Raw genomic sequence first — 18,611 nt, 5'->3', positions numbered from 1 at the left:
GGGCCAAGCGGTGTGCTCTCACCTCCCTCCAAAGTACCCTCCATAAGGCCTCCTTCAAGCACAACTCCTATATTGTTTCCATCCTGCTGAAAACACGTTGGTGGCTTCTCGTTTCCGGAATAAGCCCAGGCTTTTAGAGAGTGGCCTGGTCCCTCCTTCCCCCTTGCCCTTAGCATCCATGTCCAGCATCTTGCTCCTGATTGACCCCTGGACCTTTGCACAAGCGTTCCCTCTTCCTAGAAGGTATGGAACCACTTTGTCCCCGCTGCCCCTTGCTTGGCCAGCTCAGGGCTCTTCCTCCTCCGTGTCCCCCTACCAGCCTACTTTGCAACTCACTGGTTTTCTCAGTAACTTTCTAGCAGCTCCTCATGCACAGACCATACATCATCCCTTCCTCTCCACCCCAGCACAGGGTCAGGCTGAGTGCAGAGTCCTCCTAGGGCTCAGGCGTCACTGTGGCGACATGTTGCTGAGCCCGCCTCCCCACCACCCTGTCAGCCAGAGAGTGTGCGGAACAGCATCATCTTCGGGCGGGGTCGGGGGCTTGAGGTTATTCCTCCCCCAGGAAAACTGCTGCCCCCACCGTCCCTCCCCCAAGCCCTGACTAAGAGGCTGGGAGGCAGGACTGTACTTTCCACAGGTTTTTACTGAGAAACTGAGGGAGGCTCCCCGACCCAAGGGCTGAGGGCCCCGGAAAGGCACACAGCGGTGCGGTGGCAGGGTCTCCCTCTCGGGTGGGGGCTGGCTTTGCAGAGACAGCTCCCCCGCTGACCCCTCTTTGGCACTGAGCTGGGCACACTGGTGCCCTCACGCCCGGCAGCCCCAGCGTCCATCCCCCCTTTGGCTGGCCTGCCCTCACCCCCGTGGTGGTTGGCAGTGTAGGCTGGTAGGGTGATGGGCCAGCCAGGGTCTGGCTAAAGAGGCCAGGCCACCCGTGAAGGACCATGGCCCAGGCCGCCTTCCCTGCTGGCGGGGTGCTCACATTGGCAGTCCAGATGGCTACACACAGGAATCCAATAAATTAGCTCGTAGGAGAGAGAAGGCTAGGGATGAAGGGACAGGAATACATTCTTATCATTGCTCTAGGAAATGCTGTGCGGTTCTGTCTCCTGCAGGCTCTTTGGGACAAGTGATAGGGAGAAGGTGCAGAGACTGTCTCACCGTGGGTCCCGCTTGGCTGTTTTTATGGCCGGAAGGGCATCACAGGAGATGGGAGGTGAGGTCTCCAAGGGACGGAAGAGGAGGAAGATGGGACCTCAGCCTCGGGAGGGCGGTGCCCAACAAATGCCAAGGCTCCTTGGCGCGGGCTGGTGCTGTGAACTGGGGCTCGCCTCTGACCCCTCTCCCCTTCCCCAGAGAAAACAAAGGCCTCGGCTCCCTCACGGGGTCACGGACGCAGTGGGGTTGGAAAGGGGCAGGCGATTTGGCTGGCGGTCCTCTAGGCAGGCGTGGCGGTGGCCCAGAGGCCCTGGAGGAGGGAAAGCATGCAGGGCAGGCCCACAGCGGGGCTGGGAGGGCAGGCGCTCCATTTCCTTCATGTGATCCGAGGGCTTGGGGAGGGGCAAGGGCCGAGGGCTGAGAGCCTTGGCCCGCTGTCAGGTGGCAGCGCCCTGGAGGCCTGAAGGGCCCTGGCCCAGGATCTGGCAGAGCTCCTGCAGGCGCCGCTGCATCTTGGGGATGCCCGCCAGCTGCTGCTCGAGCCGCTGCTTCTCCTCAGTCAGGCTCAGGCGGGCAGCTGAGTCCAGCTTCTCGAACTTCCAGCCGCCCTCCCCATCAAACTGCAGCAAGTGCGTGTGGTACTTCCTGGGCCAGAAGAGGGACAGGGATGGAGGCGCAGAGGTTGCGTGGCGGGAGACTCTGGCCCGGCTGCCAGGACCCTCTGCCCCTCCAGGGGCGGTACGCCCCTGCATTCCCGCCCAGCTGCGAAGCCCCGGGGGTGTTGGATGCAGGAACGGAGGGCACCTACCACAGGGAGGGTCGGTGGGTGATGGAAAGCAGGGCGATGCCTGCATCCTTGGCTGCCTGGAAGATCTTGCCTTCCACGTCGATGCTTACGGCGCTGGTACATTCATCCAAGAGGGCATACTTGGGCCTTGGGAGTGGGAGCCAAATGGGCGAGGCTGTGGACCCTCCACTCCTCCCCAACCCCGGGAACCCTGACCTTCAGGCTTATCCCATCTTGTGGCCCAGTCCCTGTCAGGTCCTGGGGCAGGGCAAGGCCTCCTGGAGGTGCCGCCTTCCCCCTGAAGGAGGTCCCAAGGAACACATATGCTGAGCAGGCCCCTGGGTGGCCCCGTGAAGCCTCCTGGTAGCGCCCGCGCAGCACCCGTCTCTGCGGCTGGATCAGAGGCTGCCGGTGCCCTGGGGAGCCCCGTCATCCCGGCGTGGCTCACCTGTGGTAGAACATGCGGGCCATGCCGACCCTCTGCTTCTCCCCCCCGGACAGAACGTCCTTCCAGTCGCACACAGCCTCCCAACCTGGGCAGGGGACACAACGGGTCTCTGCTCAGCTCAACAATGGAGGACACGAGCCTGGGCATGGCAGGAAGGCCAGGGGTGGCTCAAGGGGGCTGGGGAGACAAGTGGAAGTGGAACCTGGCACTGCACGTGGCTCAGAAAAGGCCGCCCACTGGGGACGTGCACTCCGGGTGCTCACCCATCCGCAGGGGGGACTTTAATAGTCCAAAAGAGTTCGGGCCAGAACTGTGTCCCCTCCAAAAAAAGACACATGGGAGTCCCCACCCCCAGTGCCTCAGTGTGTGACTATATTGGAGGTGGGGTCTTCACAGAAGTGATCAAATACAAGTGAAATAATTAGCTTGCCTTGAGGTGAGGTTTAACCATGTGACTGAATTTTGGCCAACAGACTATAAGTGTGTTATGCATGTGACAGCTTCTAGAATTTTCCTTAAAAGGCAGCCAGCATTCACCCTTTGCCCCCACCTCCCCAATTCCTCCACCCTATGGCCTGGGATGTGATGTGATGCTGCAGCAGCCACCAGGGACCCTGAGGTGACCTTGGGAATGGAGGCCACACATAGCAGTGACCTGAGGGCACTCATGGAGTGGAGCTGTCCCCATCAACCGTGGGCTGCCTTCTTCAGGACTTTTGTGTCACAGTGAAATAAACTTATAAATGATTGGAGCCATTGTTGAGGGGTGGTCCTGTTACTCTCAACTGAACTCAATACTAATAGGTTGTAATATTCACCCCAAAGTGGCCCCAGGCACTCAGGGGTCTGTGGGGGCCAGGAAGAGGGGTACACTCCCCAGGAGGCAAAAGAGGTCAGACCAGGCCAGGAGGCAGCTGGGGATGAAGCTTCACAGGGACCATGGCAACCAGAGCAGGCCAGGGACGGGCTGCCCCACTGAACTCACTGCCTGCAGTCCCCTTTCTGACACAGGCGACAACATCTGGGAAGAATGTTCACAGGTCATCTGCTGTTTCCCACAGACCCGCTGCGGGGCCTCCCAGGACCTCTTCCATTCAGTACTGGCACTGAGGTGGAGCCTTGTACCCCGCCCCTTCTACAGGTGGACCGAGTCTCAGCAGGTGAGGTCCTGCTCAAGGGCAAGCCGCCTCTCAGCGGCCCGGCAGGAAGGGGAGACTCACTGCTTGGCTTTCATGAAAATCCAAAACCCAGCCCATGCCTGCCCTCAGTTCATCCAGGCTGCTGGGCTGCCCTCTCCCGGGCAAGACGGGTGTTTAAAGACAAAGCAGAGATGCCCGAGTGACGCCTTCTCCTGCCAACGGCCTGTCCCTCCCTCCTGCAGTCTCCTTCCCAGGGGACACGCCCCCAGGCTCAAGGCAGACACCTGGATGGGCGTCCCCTCTGCCTCTGCTCCTGTCACTGATGCTCCAGGCCCTCTTTGAAGACACCCTGCACTCGCCTCCCCCAGGGCTGCTCGGCCCACACTCGTGGTCTGTCCTCTTGCTGAAATGCGTAGCTGACCTGTCACTTCCCCTCCTAAAGCCTTCCAAGGGCTTCCCTCCCTGTCAGGGAAGCCCCAGCTCCCTGCCTGGCCTGCAAGGCCCTCTGCCCCCCAGCACAGAGCCTGGAGAGGGCGCCCCACCCCGACGGGTCAGCACTCCCGCTGGATGCCCCCCACCAGGCTTGGCTCCCTTCCTGAGTGCCCTCAGGCCATCGGGGTGACCCTCTTCCTGTTGGCCCTCCCTGGAAGGTGGGGCTCTCCGGGGCACACAGTGCTTCGGACTCCTGAATGCTGCTTGGGGTAGTCTTCATCCCTTGGAGGCTAACAGGGAGGTTTGTAGCGGGGGGTGGCCACAGGCTCCCTGACTGAATCTTGGGACAAAAGATGATGGATTGCTGGCTTGCTCTCTGGCATGGAGAGGTGAGATGCCCTCCCCCTACCTCCTTCTCGCTGTAGGATGTGGTTCAGGTGCACAATGTCCAGAATGGCTTCCAGGTGCTGCTCAGAATAGCCCTTCCTTCGCATGTCCTCCACTGAGTCCGGGTAGATTACTTGGTCACGGAAGGAGCCCACCGACATGTAGGGCCTGGGGGAGAGTGGCATGTTCAATGAGGGAAGGGTGGCCCAGCTTCCCCGCCAATGCCCTGTACCTGGGCAGGCTCTGCCTGGGCCCTGCCTGCCCTGGGTAGGGCCGATTGGAAGACTGCAGACCCGGCCCAAAGCCCCAAAGTGGTCCAGGCAGGGCTTGGGCCCCTTGGTGCACACAGGCCACACCTGGCCATGCACATGCGCGTGCCCTTGTGCACACACCCACTCACACACAGTATGCACCCCACACACTCACACGCACACAGACATACCACCCCTTGCACCCTCACACTACACGGCCATGAAGCTGCCCACCGAAGTAGGAGCAGGCGGCAGGTGGAGGTGCCCCTGCCCCTCTGACTCGGAGGCAGCATCTTGCTGTCTTGTCCCCAGGCCTCAAGCTCTGCTACCTCCTAGACATCTGGTTCCACGGGTCAGAAGGGGCGGGGGGAGCTGGGGGCTCCGCACTCACCTCTGCGGGATGTAGAACATGCGCTGGGGCGGGGGCTTGTAGAGCACGCCACCGTACGTGGGCCAGAGCCCTCCCAGGACCCGGAACAGAGAGCTCTTGCCGCAGCCGTTGGGGCCGGTGATGAGCAGGTGCATGCCCTCTTCCACCTGCGGAGGCAGCCGCAGTGGGACCTGGCCCCGGGCCACCCTCCTCTCGCCTGGGAGAGCTCCCCGCACCCAGGTCCACGCCGGGGCAGCAGGCAGGCACCCTCCACCTCTCGGACGCCTGTTTCGGGCCAGTGCTGGTCCTCGACACGCACGAGAGAGCACAGGACCAGCGGGAGGGGGGCTGTTCTGCCATGGCCCCATGATAGGTACACGCCCCAGAAGGTGGACATCAGCCTGCAGCCCCAGCCTCCCCAGCAGAAATTGCCTTCCCTTTGGAACTGCCCTGGGAAAGGTACTTTCTTGAAAGCGCGAGGTGGGCAGTACAGACCCCCAACTCTGTCTGCTCTGGTGCCCTGCTGATCCCCCTGCTCCCCACAGCCTTCTCACTGTCCCCACAGGTGCTAAGGTGCCATAGAGATGCCACTGTGACCCCTGGGCTCAGCGTCAAGGGCTTCCAGCTCCCCCATCAGCTGATTACATGATGTCCACTGGTCTTATGGAAACACTTGCTTTAGGAGAAGGGCCGGCCGGAGCTGGGGGTGGGTGTGCAGAAAGGAGGGGTCAGGGGGCAGGGAGACTGGCGTCCTGGGGTGGGTTAAGTCCCCCATCTGTGTGACATAAGAGCAACACTAAGGGCCTTCCAGCCTGGGCAACACTTGGGAGGTCCCAGAGTGCGGCTGACACAAATGTCCGCGGGGTTTACCTCTGTCAGTGTCATGGGTTGGGTTGTGTCCCCTTCCAGTCATATATTGGAGTCCTGACTCCCAGGACCTCAGAATGTGACCTTATTTGGAAATCGAGTCTTTGCAGATGTAATTGGTTAATTAGATGAGGGGTAGGGTGGGCCCCTAATCCAATGTGACTGGTGTCCTTATAAAAAGGGGACGTTGGAGGCAGAGACTTGTGTACAGGGAAAGCGCCATGGGGAAGATGAAGGTGAGATCGAGGTGAAGCTCCTGCAAGGTGAGGAACGCCAGATTTGCAGCCAAATACCAGAAGCCGGGAGAGGCTTGGAGCGGACTCTCCCTTGCAGCCCTCGCAAGACACTCTAACGTGCACTGCTGTTATCTGAGCCCCTCACCCTGCGATCCTCCATTAGACCATAAACTCCCTTGGGCAGGGCCTGGGCTGGATGGAGGGTGGAGGGCGGGTCGGCTAGGCCCCTGGCTCCTCTGAGTGCCTGGCCCTGGGGAGATCTACCTTGGCCCCCAGCCAGCACCACAGCTGCCCCTCGTCTCCTTCCCTGAGTCTCCCCGACCGCCCTTCTGGTCCCACTGCCTGGCTGACCTGGCTGACCGTGGCCAGCACCTCCCAGCCCCGGAACCCAGCTGTACCACCGGCTCTGCCTGGAGAGAGCTCCTGCCCAGCCCCCAGCCCCGCTCTTCCATCCCAGTCACCCCTTCCTCCCCTCCTCTCACTCTAACCAGCTGCACCCCTGCTCCCCAGGGCCTCTGCTCTTTGCCCCCTTGGGCTTCCACTGCGCCTTCCTGGAAACCACGCACCTGGGATAAAGGAGCCCTCAGCGGCTTCCCCACCCTAACGGTGACTGCTTTCAGTGGCAATGGGGATCACACTGCTGGCCTGTGTCCAGCCTCTAAGTGGCCCTCAGGTCCCCTCTCAGCAGATCAAGGCAAGGAGCTCAAAGCTCTGTCCCTGCCCGCTCCCTCTCTGCCCGCACACACGGCCCCTGCAGGACCTGGCCCCGTGGTCCCTCGCTCCTCGTCCCTGCCCACTTCTCCACCACACTGCCCACCTGCCTGCTGGCCTGCAGGCTCCTGGGTGAAGCTTCACGTAACGTCTACTTCCCCCAGGGATGGTGACCACCCTGCCTAAGGCCCTCGCTAGGCCCTGGGCAGCTGTCTAACCTGGGATCTCTGTAACCCTTTAGGTTTACCTCTGCTTTACAGCACCCAGCTTGGAGCTCAGGGAATACTGGTTGAATGAATGAATGATGAATGACTTGCTCTCACTTCTTCCCCTCCCCCCCGCCCCCAGGTCTCCCCTTGTCATTACTCCCTGACTTTGTCCAAAGCCCTGGCTGGGGACACAGAGCCCACCAGGGCTCTCTTTCCATAGACGGCTCCAGTAGAGGCTGAGTGCTCTCCCAGCGGGCAGGCTGTGCCTAGCACACACCTGCCCTGGGGGCTTCCTGAAGCAGTTGGGTGGGACCCCAAGCCCAGGCTGGTAGAGGGCAACCTCTTCTATCACAGCTGGAGTTGGACCTGAGTCCCCAAGTCCTGGGCTTTTCAGGGACAGGGGCGGGGTACAAGGTGCTGGCAACAATAGGGCCAGGAGCCTCCGGCTGACTCTTGCCCAATCCTGCTGATCACTAGCCTCTTTTATCAGCTCTGACTCCATCACTGGGGAACTAACAGTCAGAGACACATTGGTCTTTCACCTTGAGCTTAGCCTGCCTGCCACGTAGACCCAGGGTCAATGGCTACTGACAACGTAGGCAGGCTGGCCAGCTACAAGCTAAGGGCTGAGGCTGGCTGATCCAGAAGGCCAGGCCCTGGGCCGAACGGCTCAGCCTATCCCAGCCAGCACTTTGGGCTGGCCCCCACTCCCCCACAGACTTACCTTGATGTTGAGGCTGGCCACCACCACCTCTCCTGTGGGTGTGATGATGGGGATGTTCTCGCAGACAATCCCTTGCTCCACATCCACCACTTGGCCTGGACAGAGAATGCCAGGAGGGAAGAAGGGGGTCAGCAGGACTCCCCCTACCTTCTGGTGGGTTCCCTTGCACCCCCCACCCCTAACAGCGTGCCAGTGTGTGGTCCAGGAGCCCTTGGGAATACAGCAGGTCTCCCCACCAGCCCAGCATGTGACCCCCCCATCCCACTGTGCTGTGCTCTGGGGGAAGGGCAAAGGGACCAGCAAGGCCTCCGCGGGGAAGATGCCCTCACCTCGGATCTGCAGAGGCCCCTCCACACGGGCGCCAGACCTCACCACAGCCCCAGACCCCGCTTGAGCATCCTCTGGCTCTCCGGGCCTCTTGAAACGGCAGTGCTGGACATCTTCAAATACCTGGAACATCTCGTGGACCCGGGCTGTATAGCCAGCCAACTCTGTCACCTGCAGGGACGGTGAGCCTGGCTCAGCCCAGCCAGCCAAGGGTGGGGCTGGGGGCATGGCAGGGATGGGGGATGAGCTGGGGGGGTCACCTCCTTGTAGGACGACATGATTCGCTCGATGGCATCTGCGGCAGCTGTGAGGAGGTTGCGGGCGATGGTGAAGGCTTCTGTGCGCTCACTCACCAGCTCCTCCTCCTTCATCTCCAAGGCCGCCTTCTTCACGACCTCTGGGTCTGTGGAGCACAGTAGAGGGACAGGCAGGGACAGTGGAGAATCAGAACTGACCCACTGGGGAACAGAGGAGTCTCTCCAGCAAATGGAGCTGGGACAACTGGGTATCCACAAGCCAAAGAATGAGCCCTACCTCACATCACACACAAAAACAAACTCAAAGTGGAGCACTGGCTTGAACGTAAGAGTTGAGACTACAGAACTCTTAGGAGAAAGCAGGAGTAAATCTTCCCGGCCTGGGATCAGGTATGGCTTCTCAAAGAGGATGCCGAAAACACAAGCAATGAAAGAAAAACAGATATATGAGTTTAATCCAAATTAAAAACTTGGGGGCATCAAAGGAAATCATCCAGAGAGTGAAAAGACAACCCATAACATAGACTGTAAGAAAATACCTGCAAATCACATATCTGATAAGGGGCTGGTACCCAGAATACATGAAGAACTTTTTAATCCAACAATAAAGAGACAAGCCAATTAAACAACAGGCAAAGGATCTGAACAGACATTTCTATTGTAAAATATACAATATCATGGCCAATAAGCACATGGAAAGACGTTTATTAGTCATCAAATGGCAATGAGATACAACTTCGCACTTGGTAGAATGGCTTTAATTCAGAAGAGATAGTAACAAGCGATGGTGAGGAAATAGAGAAGTCTGTTAAACAGAGTTACCAACGTACCCAGCCATCCCACTCCTGGGTGTACACCTATCCAAAAGAAATGAAAACACAAATCCACACACAAGATTGTACATGAGTGTACACACCGGTGTTATTTACATGAGCCAAAAGGTGGAAATAACCCAAATGTCTACCGATGGATGAGTGGATACACAAAACGTGGTAGGTATGTACATACAAAGGATTATTCAGCCATAAGAAGGAATAAAGTACTGGTTTATCCTACACCATGGATGAACCTTAAAAACATGATGCTGGGTGGTGGGGAGGGTATAGCTCAAGTGGTAGAGTGCATGCTTAGCATGCACGAGGTCCTGGGTTCAATCCCCAGTGCCTCCTCTAAAAATAAATAAGGAAATAAATAAACCTAGTTACCTCCTCCCCCCCAAAAACCCCAACACCCCTAAAACAAAACAAACAAAAAAAGAAATACTGTTATTAAAAAAACAAACAACCCCCCCCCATGATGTTAAGTAAAAGAAGCCAGACACAGAAGGCCACATATTGTGTGACTCCATTTATACAAAAGGCCCAGAAGAGGCAAACCCACAGCCACAGAGAGCGGAGCAGAGAGCGGAGTGGTTGCCAGGGACTGCCAGGTAGGATAGGCAGTGATGGCTAATGGCTCTGGGCTTTCTTTTTGGGGTGGTGACAATGTTCTGGACTTAAGATAGCGGTGACGGTTGTAAAACTTTGTGACTATATTAAAAACCACCAAATTGCACACGTTAAAAGGCTGAATGGGGGGGGATAGCTCAGTGGTAGATAGCATGCTTGGTATGCCTGAGATCTTGGGTTCAATCCTCAGTACCTCCATTAAAAAATAAAAAGGCTGAATTGTATAGTGTGTTAATTACACCTCAATAACGCCTATAAACAAATGAGCCACTGGGCGTTTGGCTTTCTTTCTGATACGACCAGCTCCTTCCCCCTGGACTGCTCCCACACTGTGTCCTGCACTACCAGGCAGCCCCTCCTGAGGGGAGCCTCTCAAACATGAATATCCCCTTCCAGACCTCCACCCTACCCCATCCCCCCAACCTCTCCAGGAGAGGCTGTAGGCTGTGGCCATCCGCAATGCCACTATTCCTCCTCAGGAGCCCGCGAGCCTGCTCACATCTTAACTGGCTTTTCTGTGTCAGTCTAGACCCACAGTTGCTCACTTCAACTCTCTCTTGTCCATGGCCTTGACTCTCTTGTCCCTTGGATCCTCCAGAGGGGCAAGACTTTTATGCAAGGAATATTCTGGAAATAGTGATGGGGAGCAAGGTGGAGACTGACTCTGAGGGCCAACTCTATCCAGGGACAGGATGGCAGGGTTGGGTGGGAAGGGGCGGGAAGTCAGCTCAAGGCAGGTGCAACATGGGGTGGATGGGCTGGGATGACAGTCTAAGGTCCAGAACCTTCCTTCCCACCACGCCCCCAGGCGAGAGGGGCAGAAACTGTCCTCCTCGGACATCCTGTGAGCTGGAAAGTGACCTCACACAAAGGGAAAGGGTCTGCAGGGGCCCTGGCGACAGCTGGCACCTCCCTGGAGACAGAACTGCCCTCTGCAGCTTTCCTCAGGGCTGGAACCTCAGGCGGGCAGCTAAGACCAGTGTCCCAGAGCAGGACACTCCACAACTGGTGGAGGCCAGGCCACTCCTCCCAAGGGCCCTCCAGCTTGACAGAACCAGCGAGGCAGAGGGCAAAGGTGTCTCTATCTTCCCCGCTGATAAGTGCCTGCCTCCCCCTGCTAGTTTCCAGCGTTCTCAGCCTCCAGGTACTGGGGACACTGCGGGGACAAAACAGACAAACCTCTGCCCTCCTTGAGTCTAAAGGGGCAGAGCGACGATAAAGCAGACAGATAACGCGGGCAGATGGGCTGTGAGCGCTCGCTCGGAGGAGCAGCGAGGCAGGGAGGGGGAAGAGAGGCGGGAGGATGGTCAGGGCAGGCGGCACCAGGAGGGTGCCTGTGAGCAAAGCTCACAGGGAGGGAGCCGCTGGACGGGATGGCAGAGTGAGGAGGAGCACCAGCCCTGAGGCAGGAGCATGTTTTGGGGAATAGCAAAGAGGTCAGCAAGACAGGAGCGGAGGGGACATGGGGGATGGGAGCAGATCACGGGTTCCCAGGTAACTGGCTATAAGGGCCATGAGGCTGGGGACAGGAGCTCATGCCTCTTTGAATCACCCACTAAGCCTGACACAGCAGAGGCTCCAAAAAGTCCTAGGCCTTCAGAGGAGGGAGAGGCCTGGGGACTGGAGAGGTTGTGCCCAGTGCCAGCCTCAGAGGGAAGGGGCTGCAGGGCTTCCTCACAGGAGCCACAGGTTGGTTTCCTCATGGGTCCGTTCCCATGCTCCAGGCTAGGTGGGCTGATGAGTCTGGCCTAAATTAGGCCGCCCTTTGTGTGAGCCCTTTGGTGGAAAGCAAGTACCACCTCCAAATAGATCCTTCCTCTTGGGGGTCACCACCCAGAGAGGGAGAGCCAGCTGAGGACATGGAAGTTCCAAGGTAGAGATGCCAGTAGGGAGAGAATCAGAGAATCAGAGAATCAGAGAGACTTCTGGTTCTGAAACAACTCAGCCTCCCTCTCTTTATATTCTCTGAAAACTCTTTAAACTGCATAAAATACAACACCTCGCAAACCAGAGCTGCGCTCGAAGGAAAGCAAAAGAAATTCCCAGGAGCAAAACGAGAACCCAGCAGCCAGGTATGCCTGTGAAACCCCCAGGGACAAGGGGCAAGGGCGGTTTCCTCCGTGCCACCAGGGCTCTAGGTGTGCGGAACAAAAGGCTTCCTGTAAGAATCTGTAATTATGCGTCTGGGGTTCAAATGAATACTGCCTCCAAGTTCAGGAAGCCCTCCTCCCCAAGCGGAGAAGTTAACATGAAAATGGCCTCCGACTGGTTAATTACCGGGGAGTGCTTGGCCAAAACAGAAGCTGACCTGCTCTGTGGAGTCCCACCCTCCAGTTAGGCCACTCAAGGTTCCCACTGAAGTGGGGTTGCAAAACACACAAGGACCTCGAGCGAAGATGGAGATGTAAGGTAAGGCTGACTTAGACCCTCAAGAATTTAGATCAGCGAAGAGTGAAATAGAGACCATAGAATAAGCAGATGAACACAACAGCTGGCAAAAAGGGAGCAGCCAAAGAGATGAGAAAATCAGACACTTACAAAAACAGTCTGAAATTTCACTTCGAAAAAGAAAATGCCTATTGGAGAGAGAATCAAACAGAACTTTACAGAAATAGTAATTGAAATAAAAAAAAATCCAAATTAGGTGCAGCCGATAAACAACAAGGTCCTACCGTACAGCACAGGGAACTATATTCAATACCTTTTAATAACATACAATGAAAAACCATATGGCAAGGAATATATATGTATATGTATAACTGACTCACTATGCTGTATGCCATAAAATTAAAATGACATTGTAAACCAACCATACTTCCATTTAAAAGCAAAGAATGCAAAAAAAGAATTAGAAGCAGCCGAAGAGAAAGCTGGCAAATGAGTGAGCAGGAAGGTCTGAGGCGGTCTCCAGGGATTCAGCAGAGATAGTGCTCAAAGGGGAACACTGGAGAGAGATGAAGGGCCACGGAGGAGAGGGTGAGCTGTCTAGCACGTGTCTCGTGGGAGTTCCAAAAGGAAAGAGTAAAAGGAATGAGAGAGGCAATATTTGAAGAGAGAACAGCTGAGAAAAAAAATCTGAATATTCAAAGGCCATACAACAAGTCTCAAGCAGGAGAAACAGAAACACACAGGCAAATACTTCGTAGTGAAACTGCAGGCCAAAGGGAAAGAGAAAAGTCTAAGAGTAACCAGGGAGGCAGTGCAGCCGACGGAATGCTGTCAATGGGCTGAGAGAGAATGACTGTCCCCTTCAAGTCCCATGCTCAATGAAACTTCAGGAAAACAGGGTAAAACAAAGAATTTTCAGACAACACAATAATCTCGAAGCTCCCATGACAAAAGCCTCATGGCAAGAACTTTTGAAGGACATCTGAAAAAGGGTCACCAGGCTGTGGGGAAGGGCTGGTGAGCAAAGAAAGCATAAACTCATGCACCGACCCAATAAAGCCACAGCCAAGTATAAAACAACGGGAAAGCAAACTTGACATACATCAGCACATCAGCCTCCAGTCAATGTTCTAAGGGCCAGGAGGAGGAGGAGGAGCCACTGATGCATTCAGACTGTTCTTAAGCATGTACCTTCACCTTCAAAGGGCAACCATAAAAAGACTGCAAACAGAATGAATCCACTGCAGAGCAGCAGAAGAACAAAATGGGAATCCTTGGTCCCTGCAAGGCCTTGGGGAAGAGAACTCTGCCCTCAACAACTTGCAAAAACTATTTCAGGCCTGGGACAGCCAAAGCCCAAGGAGTAAGGGGCTCCCTCAAGGTTCTTCCCCATCCTCCCACCTCCAAGTCGCAGTTGGGCTGAGGACAGGGACAGATGGGTCTGGTGAGGGGACACAGGGTGTTCCTGAGTTGTAGTCCCTGGGCTTGGCTGGGTGGTACCAAGAAGCGTGAGATGCTGTAAAAGGGAGATGCACGCAGTGTGGGAGGCAGCAAGGTGTGAACTCTGGTGATCTCGAGGGTGCCAGTGGCTCCATAACCCCAGCAGGAGAAGAGGCGAGGGTGCTGGCTGAGCACTGGGCCCTCCTAAGCCTTGCCCCAGTGGTCCAGGAGGACAGGCGCCCTCTGCCCCCGCCCCCCTGGGAGTGCTGGCTCTCACCTGACTCTGAGTAGCCGGTGGCGGTGATGATGGGGACTGCCACCATGACCAGGCCTGAGGCGCTCCATACGTACTTCATGAGGAACTGCTCCAGCATGACGTACCACAGGCGCTCCAGCAGGATAAGGTTGATCTGTGAGGCCAGGTCCTGGTAGGAGTGCTGCAGCAGGGCCAGCTCCACCTGGGGGGGTGGCGACAGAGAGACCCAGAGGCCTGGGGGTCACTACTGTGGAGGTGACAGCAAGTCCCCAAACGCCGCTCATGCAGTGATGCCGTTTGATGGCCATGACAAGGTTGAGAGCTGGGGTTATGACAGGGCACGTTTATGGGGGCAGATCTCAGGCTCCGGGGAAGTATGGGATGGCCTGACATCACAGCACTGGAGTACAGTGGTGGTGAAGGGATGCCCCCCTCACCTGCCGAGGCCCACTCTCGTCTCCCCTTTCCACTACCTCTTTATTTGGGATGCTCGCCACGCCCACGCCCCCTTCCTTTGCCCTAGACAGCTGCCCATTTCTTTGGCCAACTGCTGGGGGGCTGCCCTGAACTAAGCAAAGGGCAGCACAGGAAAGCAAAAGGCAACACTGGGTTTTGAAGAACTTGGGTCAATCATCTCTGTCTACTTAGGCCCCGCCTCTCTCTACTTTCCCATAGTTCCTCCAGATGAGAAACTTGCACAGCATGCTCCCATCGGAACCTGGTGGGCACACTCCCAAGCCAGCTCCTGCCGGCATCACCCCCAGCGGCCAGCCCCACACCCAAGCCAGCTGAGGACTCTAGCCTACCAGTTCAGCAGTGGGAGGGCCTCCACTGCCCTCCCCTCCCTCTTCCAGCACTGGCCACGCACTGGCCACCGTCTGCCATCTCAGGATAGGGACAGATGGGAAAGAAAAGGGCCTGTGCAGGGCCTAGAGAAGGGAGAGTGGGAAAGGGGCGGGAGAGAAAGAGGCCCTCTGCGGCAGTAACAGTTAGACAGGTAGCGGCGGTGGTGGGGGGGCTGGAGTTGTCAGGAAGTGGTCACAGCAAGGTGGCCAGTCAGTGGGTCACAGATTTCTTGGTTCAGTACAGGGGCACATGCCCTAGCCCTGTCTTCTCACCCCCGACGGACAATAGTTGCCCAGCCTGGAATGGTTTCCTTTGCCAAGTGGTTTCACAGGTGATTCTCCATTTGATTCTCACCACATCCCGCTGCTTGTGTATTCTCATGTCCATTGCACAGTAGGACTCTGAAGCCCAGAGAGGCAAAGTGACATGCCCAAGCTCACACAGCCTGGAGGTAGCAAGAGGTGTAGAATTTGGACCCCATTGGCAGAGCCATCAGGAGAACCAAATTCTTGTAAATGATGCTTTGACTTATTAAGAAACGTTAACCTATTCTCAAGCCAACAAGAGGTTGTGTGTGTGTGTGTGTGTGTGTGTACATGCGTGTCTAAATAAGCTGCCTTGTTGAAATCCCAGTAATAGCAGAATACCCTGCTGTCTGCCCTCCAGCCAGCTGATCACCTCTGCCTTAGCCTGAGCTTGGGCCAGTGTCCACGGGGACATAAGCCAGTGGGACTGGGGTGACCCACATGCCTGCACAGTCAGGGCAATCAATCCACCCACGAAGGTCCGTCACTCCACGCTGCTGCCAGTCCTTTGGCCAAGGCCTAAACAGACAAGCTGTGGATGCACACCAGGCCCCTCCCACCCTGGCCGGTGAATCCTCCAGGTGAACATGCTATTTCCTGAAACTAGCCCAGAGGAAGCCCTTCTAAAGAGCTAGTGATCTCTCTTCTGCCCCCACCATCCAGGTGCAGAGCTTTGCTTTGCCTCAAGCCAATCTCTAGTTCCTGAAGTGAGCACGCCTACTCTGAGCACCCTGGCAATCCAGGCTTGTGCTGGGAGCTGGCAGGAGTGCCAGCTGGGGCTGACAGTGTAGCTGTGGGTAATGTGCCAAGTTCCTCACCCAAGGCCACGGCCGCCTGCCAAGCCCCTGCGGCCCGACGGATGGGACAGGAGTCGAGGAGAGTGCAGCGGCAGACCAGGCACTTTTTCTCCTAATCTGGAGCCCAGCCCATGCCTGGGATGCCCACTATCTGTGGAGTTCAGGGAGAAGCCTTTTTTAAAAAAATCAGGGACAAGTCTGCCTCTCTGCCTGAGGTGACGCACAGCCAATGAGACAAGGACTGGGAGCACGTGGCCAGCTAACCCGGGGAGGACACACAGGCCTTCAGGAGATGGATGCCGATGGGCCCCTCCCCCAAGAAACACAAGGGAACCGAAACCGGAGTCGCAGAGAGCGGAGCCCGAGGCAGTTGCAACCCCAGGCACGAGGAAGGGGAGGGGCCGAGGCTAGATAAAGGGAGCATTGGCCTGGAGTAACCTTTCCCAGGCCGGGGTCCGGTCCTCGCCGCCTTGGCCCGGCCCGGCCCCAGACCCAGCCTGGCCCCAGACCCAGCCTGCCGGGGAGCTGCACGGCTGGGCCCCGGGCGGAAGGGCGGCCCCGCCGGGGGCAGGGTGGCCAACGGGCGGGCAGGAAGTGCGTCCCGCCGCTGTGGTGGAGGCCTGGGCCCGCCTGCCCAGCATCCCTGGCTGGGGCCTCAGGGAGGCGGGTGAGCCCGCAGCCAGGCTGGCTCTCGGGCACCGGAGGAGGGGGAAGCCTTGACCTGGAGCGCCGAGCTCTGCCACTGCTGCAGCCACCACACTGGGTGCTGCTTGTTAACCTCAGCTTGGGCTGAGTCATGCCCATAATGCCTGCCTGCCCAGCCGGCCAGCTCAGCCGGACACTGGCCTTCAAAGGGCCTGGGGGCCCAGGAGGGGCCAGGCAGCAGGCCACATCCCATCATCCCTGCTCCCAGATGGCAGGGGCCTCCTCCCTCTCGGCTGCAAGAGTGAGTCAAGCTGTGAGCTCTCTGGTCTCAAACCGCTCTGGTCCACAGCCTCACGGCCAGGACAAGCGAGGAGGAGAGGAAGCAGAAGTGGCCTAGGGCAGTCCCCACCCAGCCTTCCTGCTTCTCCATTACTGTGCCCGTCTGGGCTGCCCAAGGCCCTGGCTGTCCCTGGCCTCCCTCTCCCGTAGTCTGCCCACACCTCGGGCATCTGCCCCAGCCAGCCCTGGGCTTTCCCGGCCATTTACGGCCGCCTGCCCCCGAGCCTCCAGCCACACACTCCACAGCGCCCCAACCTGCCCCACCTCGTGGCCCCCATAGAAGGCGATCTCCTCAGAGTTGGCCACCACTCGAGAGTGCATGTAGCGCAGCTCCCCCTTCCGCCGCGCCTCCTCTGCCACCAGCTCCCCAAACTTGGGCGAGAAGGCTCGCAGCACGTTGGCTGTGAGGAACACCACAAGGCCAGCGATGGCCGAGGGCCAGGCTGTGCCAGCGCCGCGGGAGCGGGCCTCTCGAAGCAGGGTGTAGGCAGTCACCGCCACATCCAGGAGTGGTTTGGTCAGGTTGGAGTACAGGTGGGCCACAGAGGCAGCGAAGGCCACCACATCCTCCGTCAGGGACTGGTCTGGGTTGCGAAGCCGCCCGTCCATGTTGCTGACTCGGTAGTAGGTCTGCTGGGAGAAGTAGAGGCTGTAAGCGTGGGCCACGAGGCGGCTGCGGAAAGACAGGGCCAGCTGGCCCTCCAGGTAGCGGATGGCACTGTTGACGAACGTGGCAGGGAGAGCGATGAGGAGCCACTGCAGGAGCTGCCAGCCGAAGGCCCGGGGGTCCTTGCGCACGATGCAGCGGGCCAGCCGGCCGTCCAGGCGGGCCACATACACTGATAGGAAAGTCCGGCTCACTAGGGCGGCTGAGTGCAGTGCCAGCAGCCCGGTCTCCCGGCACAGGATCCTGGGGAAGAGCAGCCGCAGGAGCCACAGGAGTCGCTGCAAGAACACCCGGTTGACGCCGGCCTTGGCCGCCACAGCCACTGTGGCCCCAGAGACCTCCTGTGCCGACTCCCCGGCCGACCCCTGAGGGCTCCTGGCCGGAGCCAGGCACTGCCGCACCAGGGGGTAGATTTTGTGGGCTCCATAGGCCGTGAGGGCCAGGACCACAGCTGTGCGTTTCAGCGTGGTCACCCGCGAGGGCCGGTGGGTAGAAAGCACCGTCATATCACCTGGGCTGGACTCACGGGGCTGGGACTGGTGCCTGAGACAGCAGAGGAGGCAGGTGGCTGGAAGGGTTGCTGCTGTGACCCCGGGCTCGTTGTCTAGGCAACTGGAAACCTTGCAGTGGTCCCTGAGACTGTCGCTTTAGGCCACCCGGACAGTGCTGGGGCCCCTGGTGTGGTGGGCTCAGGGCCCTCCAGGGTCGCGGCCTCTTCAGGCAGCCGAGGTGGAGGAACTTGTCAGTCCTCTGGGGTCAGAGCCTCCAGAGGTCTCAGGCAGAGAGGGCGTCTCTTCCTCTCTACCTCCTCCTCCCCTGGTGGCGCCCCTCCCCGGGGCACCAGGCGCGTCGGTCCGCTCCACAGCCTGGCCGAAGCGACTGTGACTCCGCCACCCGCCCAGAATCCCCACCTACCCACCCACCCCTCCCCAGGGGCGAGTCGGGGGAAGGGGAGGAGGCGGAGGAGGGGCGGGAGGCGGAGCCCGGGCTCAGGGCGCCCCACCCCGTTCTCGCCCCATGCTTGGGCCCCGCCCCCTCCCCGGACCACAGAGACGTGGGAGGACCGCGCGGGCTAGAGAAGCGGCACCTCGCCTTTCCGCCAAGGCCCCGCCCCGTCTCCCCGAGCGCTCTAGGCGCCGCTTCTTCCCCAGTCCTGGGCGTCTTAGTCTCGGCTCAG

At 58.4% G+C, this 18,611-nt stretch overlaps 1 protein-coding gene across 3 annotated transcripts; it reads right to left on the bottom strand.

Annotated features, from left to right (window-relative positions):
* Positions 1 to 626: 626 nt before the first annotated feature.
* ABCD1 (ATP binding cassette subfamily D member 1) lies at positions 627 to 18,358 on the bottom strand. Of its 3 annotated transcripts, XM_045523453.2 has the most exons (11): positions 17,032 to 18,357; positions 14,642 to 14,764; positions 13,857 to 14,037; positions 8,307 to 8,449; positions 8,049 to 8,217; positions 7,720 to 7,814; positions 4,994 to 5,139; positions 4,374 to 4,519; positions 2,394 to 2,478; positions 1,967 to 2,092; positions 627 to 1,803 (listed from the first exon to the last, which is right to left on the bottom strand). In XM_045523453.2, the coding sequence occupies exons 1-11, from the start codon at positions 17,938 to 17,940 to the stop codon at positions 1,596 to 1,598; spliced, it is 2,331 nt and encodes a 776-aa protein (XP_045379409.2). In that variant the 5' UTR covers positions 17,941 to 18,357; the 3' UTR covers positions 627 to 1,595. The 3 variants fall into 3 exon arrangements, with proteins under 3 accessions (XP_045379409.2, XP_010962401.2, XP_074215465.1); XM_010964099.3 differs by lacking the exon at positions 14,642 to 14,764 and having other exon boundaries at positions 17,032 to 18,356; XM_074359364.1 differs by lacking the exons at positions 627 to 1,803; positions 1,967 to 2,092; positions 2,394 to 2,478 and adding an exon at positions 2,099 to 2,393 and having other exon boundaries at positions 17,032 to 18,358.
* Between the last annotated feature and the right edge of the window lie 253 nt (positions 18,359 to 18,611).

This window comes from Camelus bactrianus, chromosome X, assembly GCF_048773025.1.
Source record: "Camelus bactrianus isolate YW-2024 breed Bactrian camel chromosome X, ASM4877302v1, whole genome shotgun sequence".
Taxonomy (NCBI): Eukaryota; Metazoa; Chordata; class Mammalia; order Artiodactyla; family Camelidae; genus Camelus; species Camelus bactrianus.
This window is presented reverse-complemented; position numbering and strand designations above follow the sequence as displayed.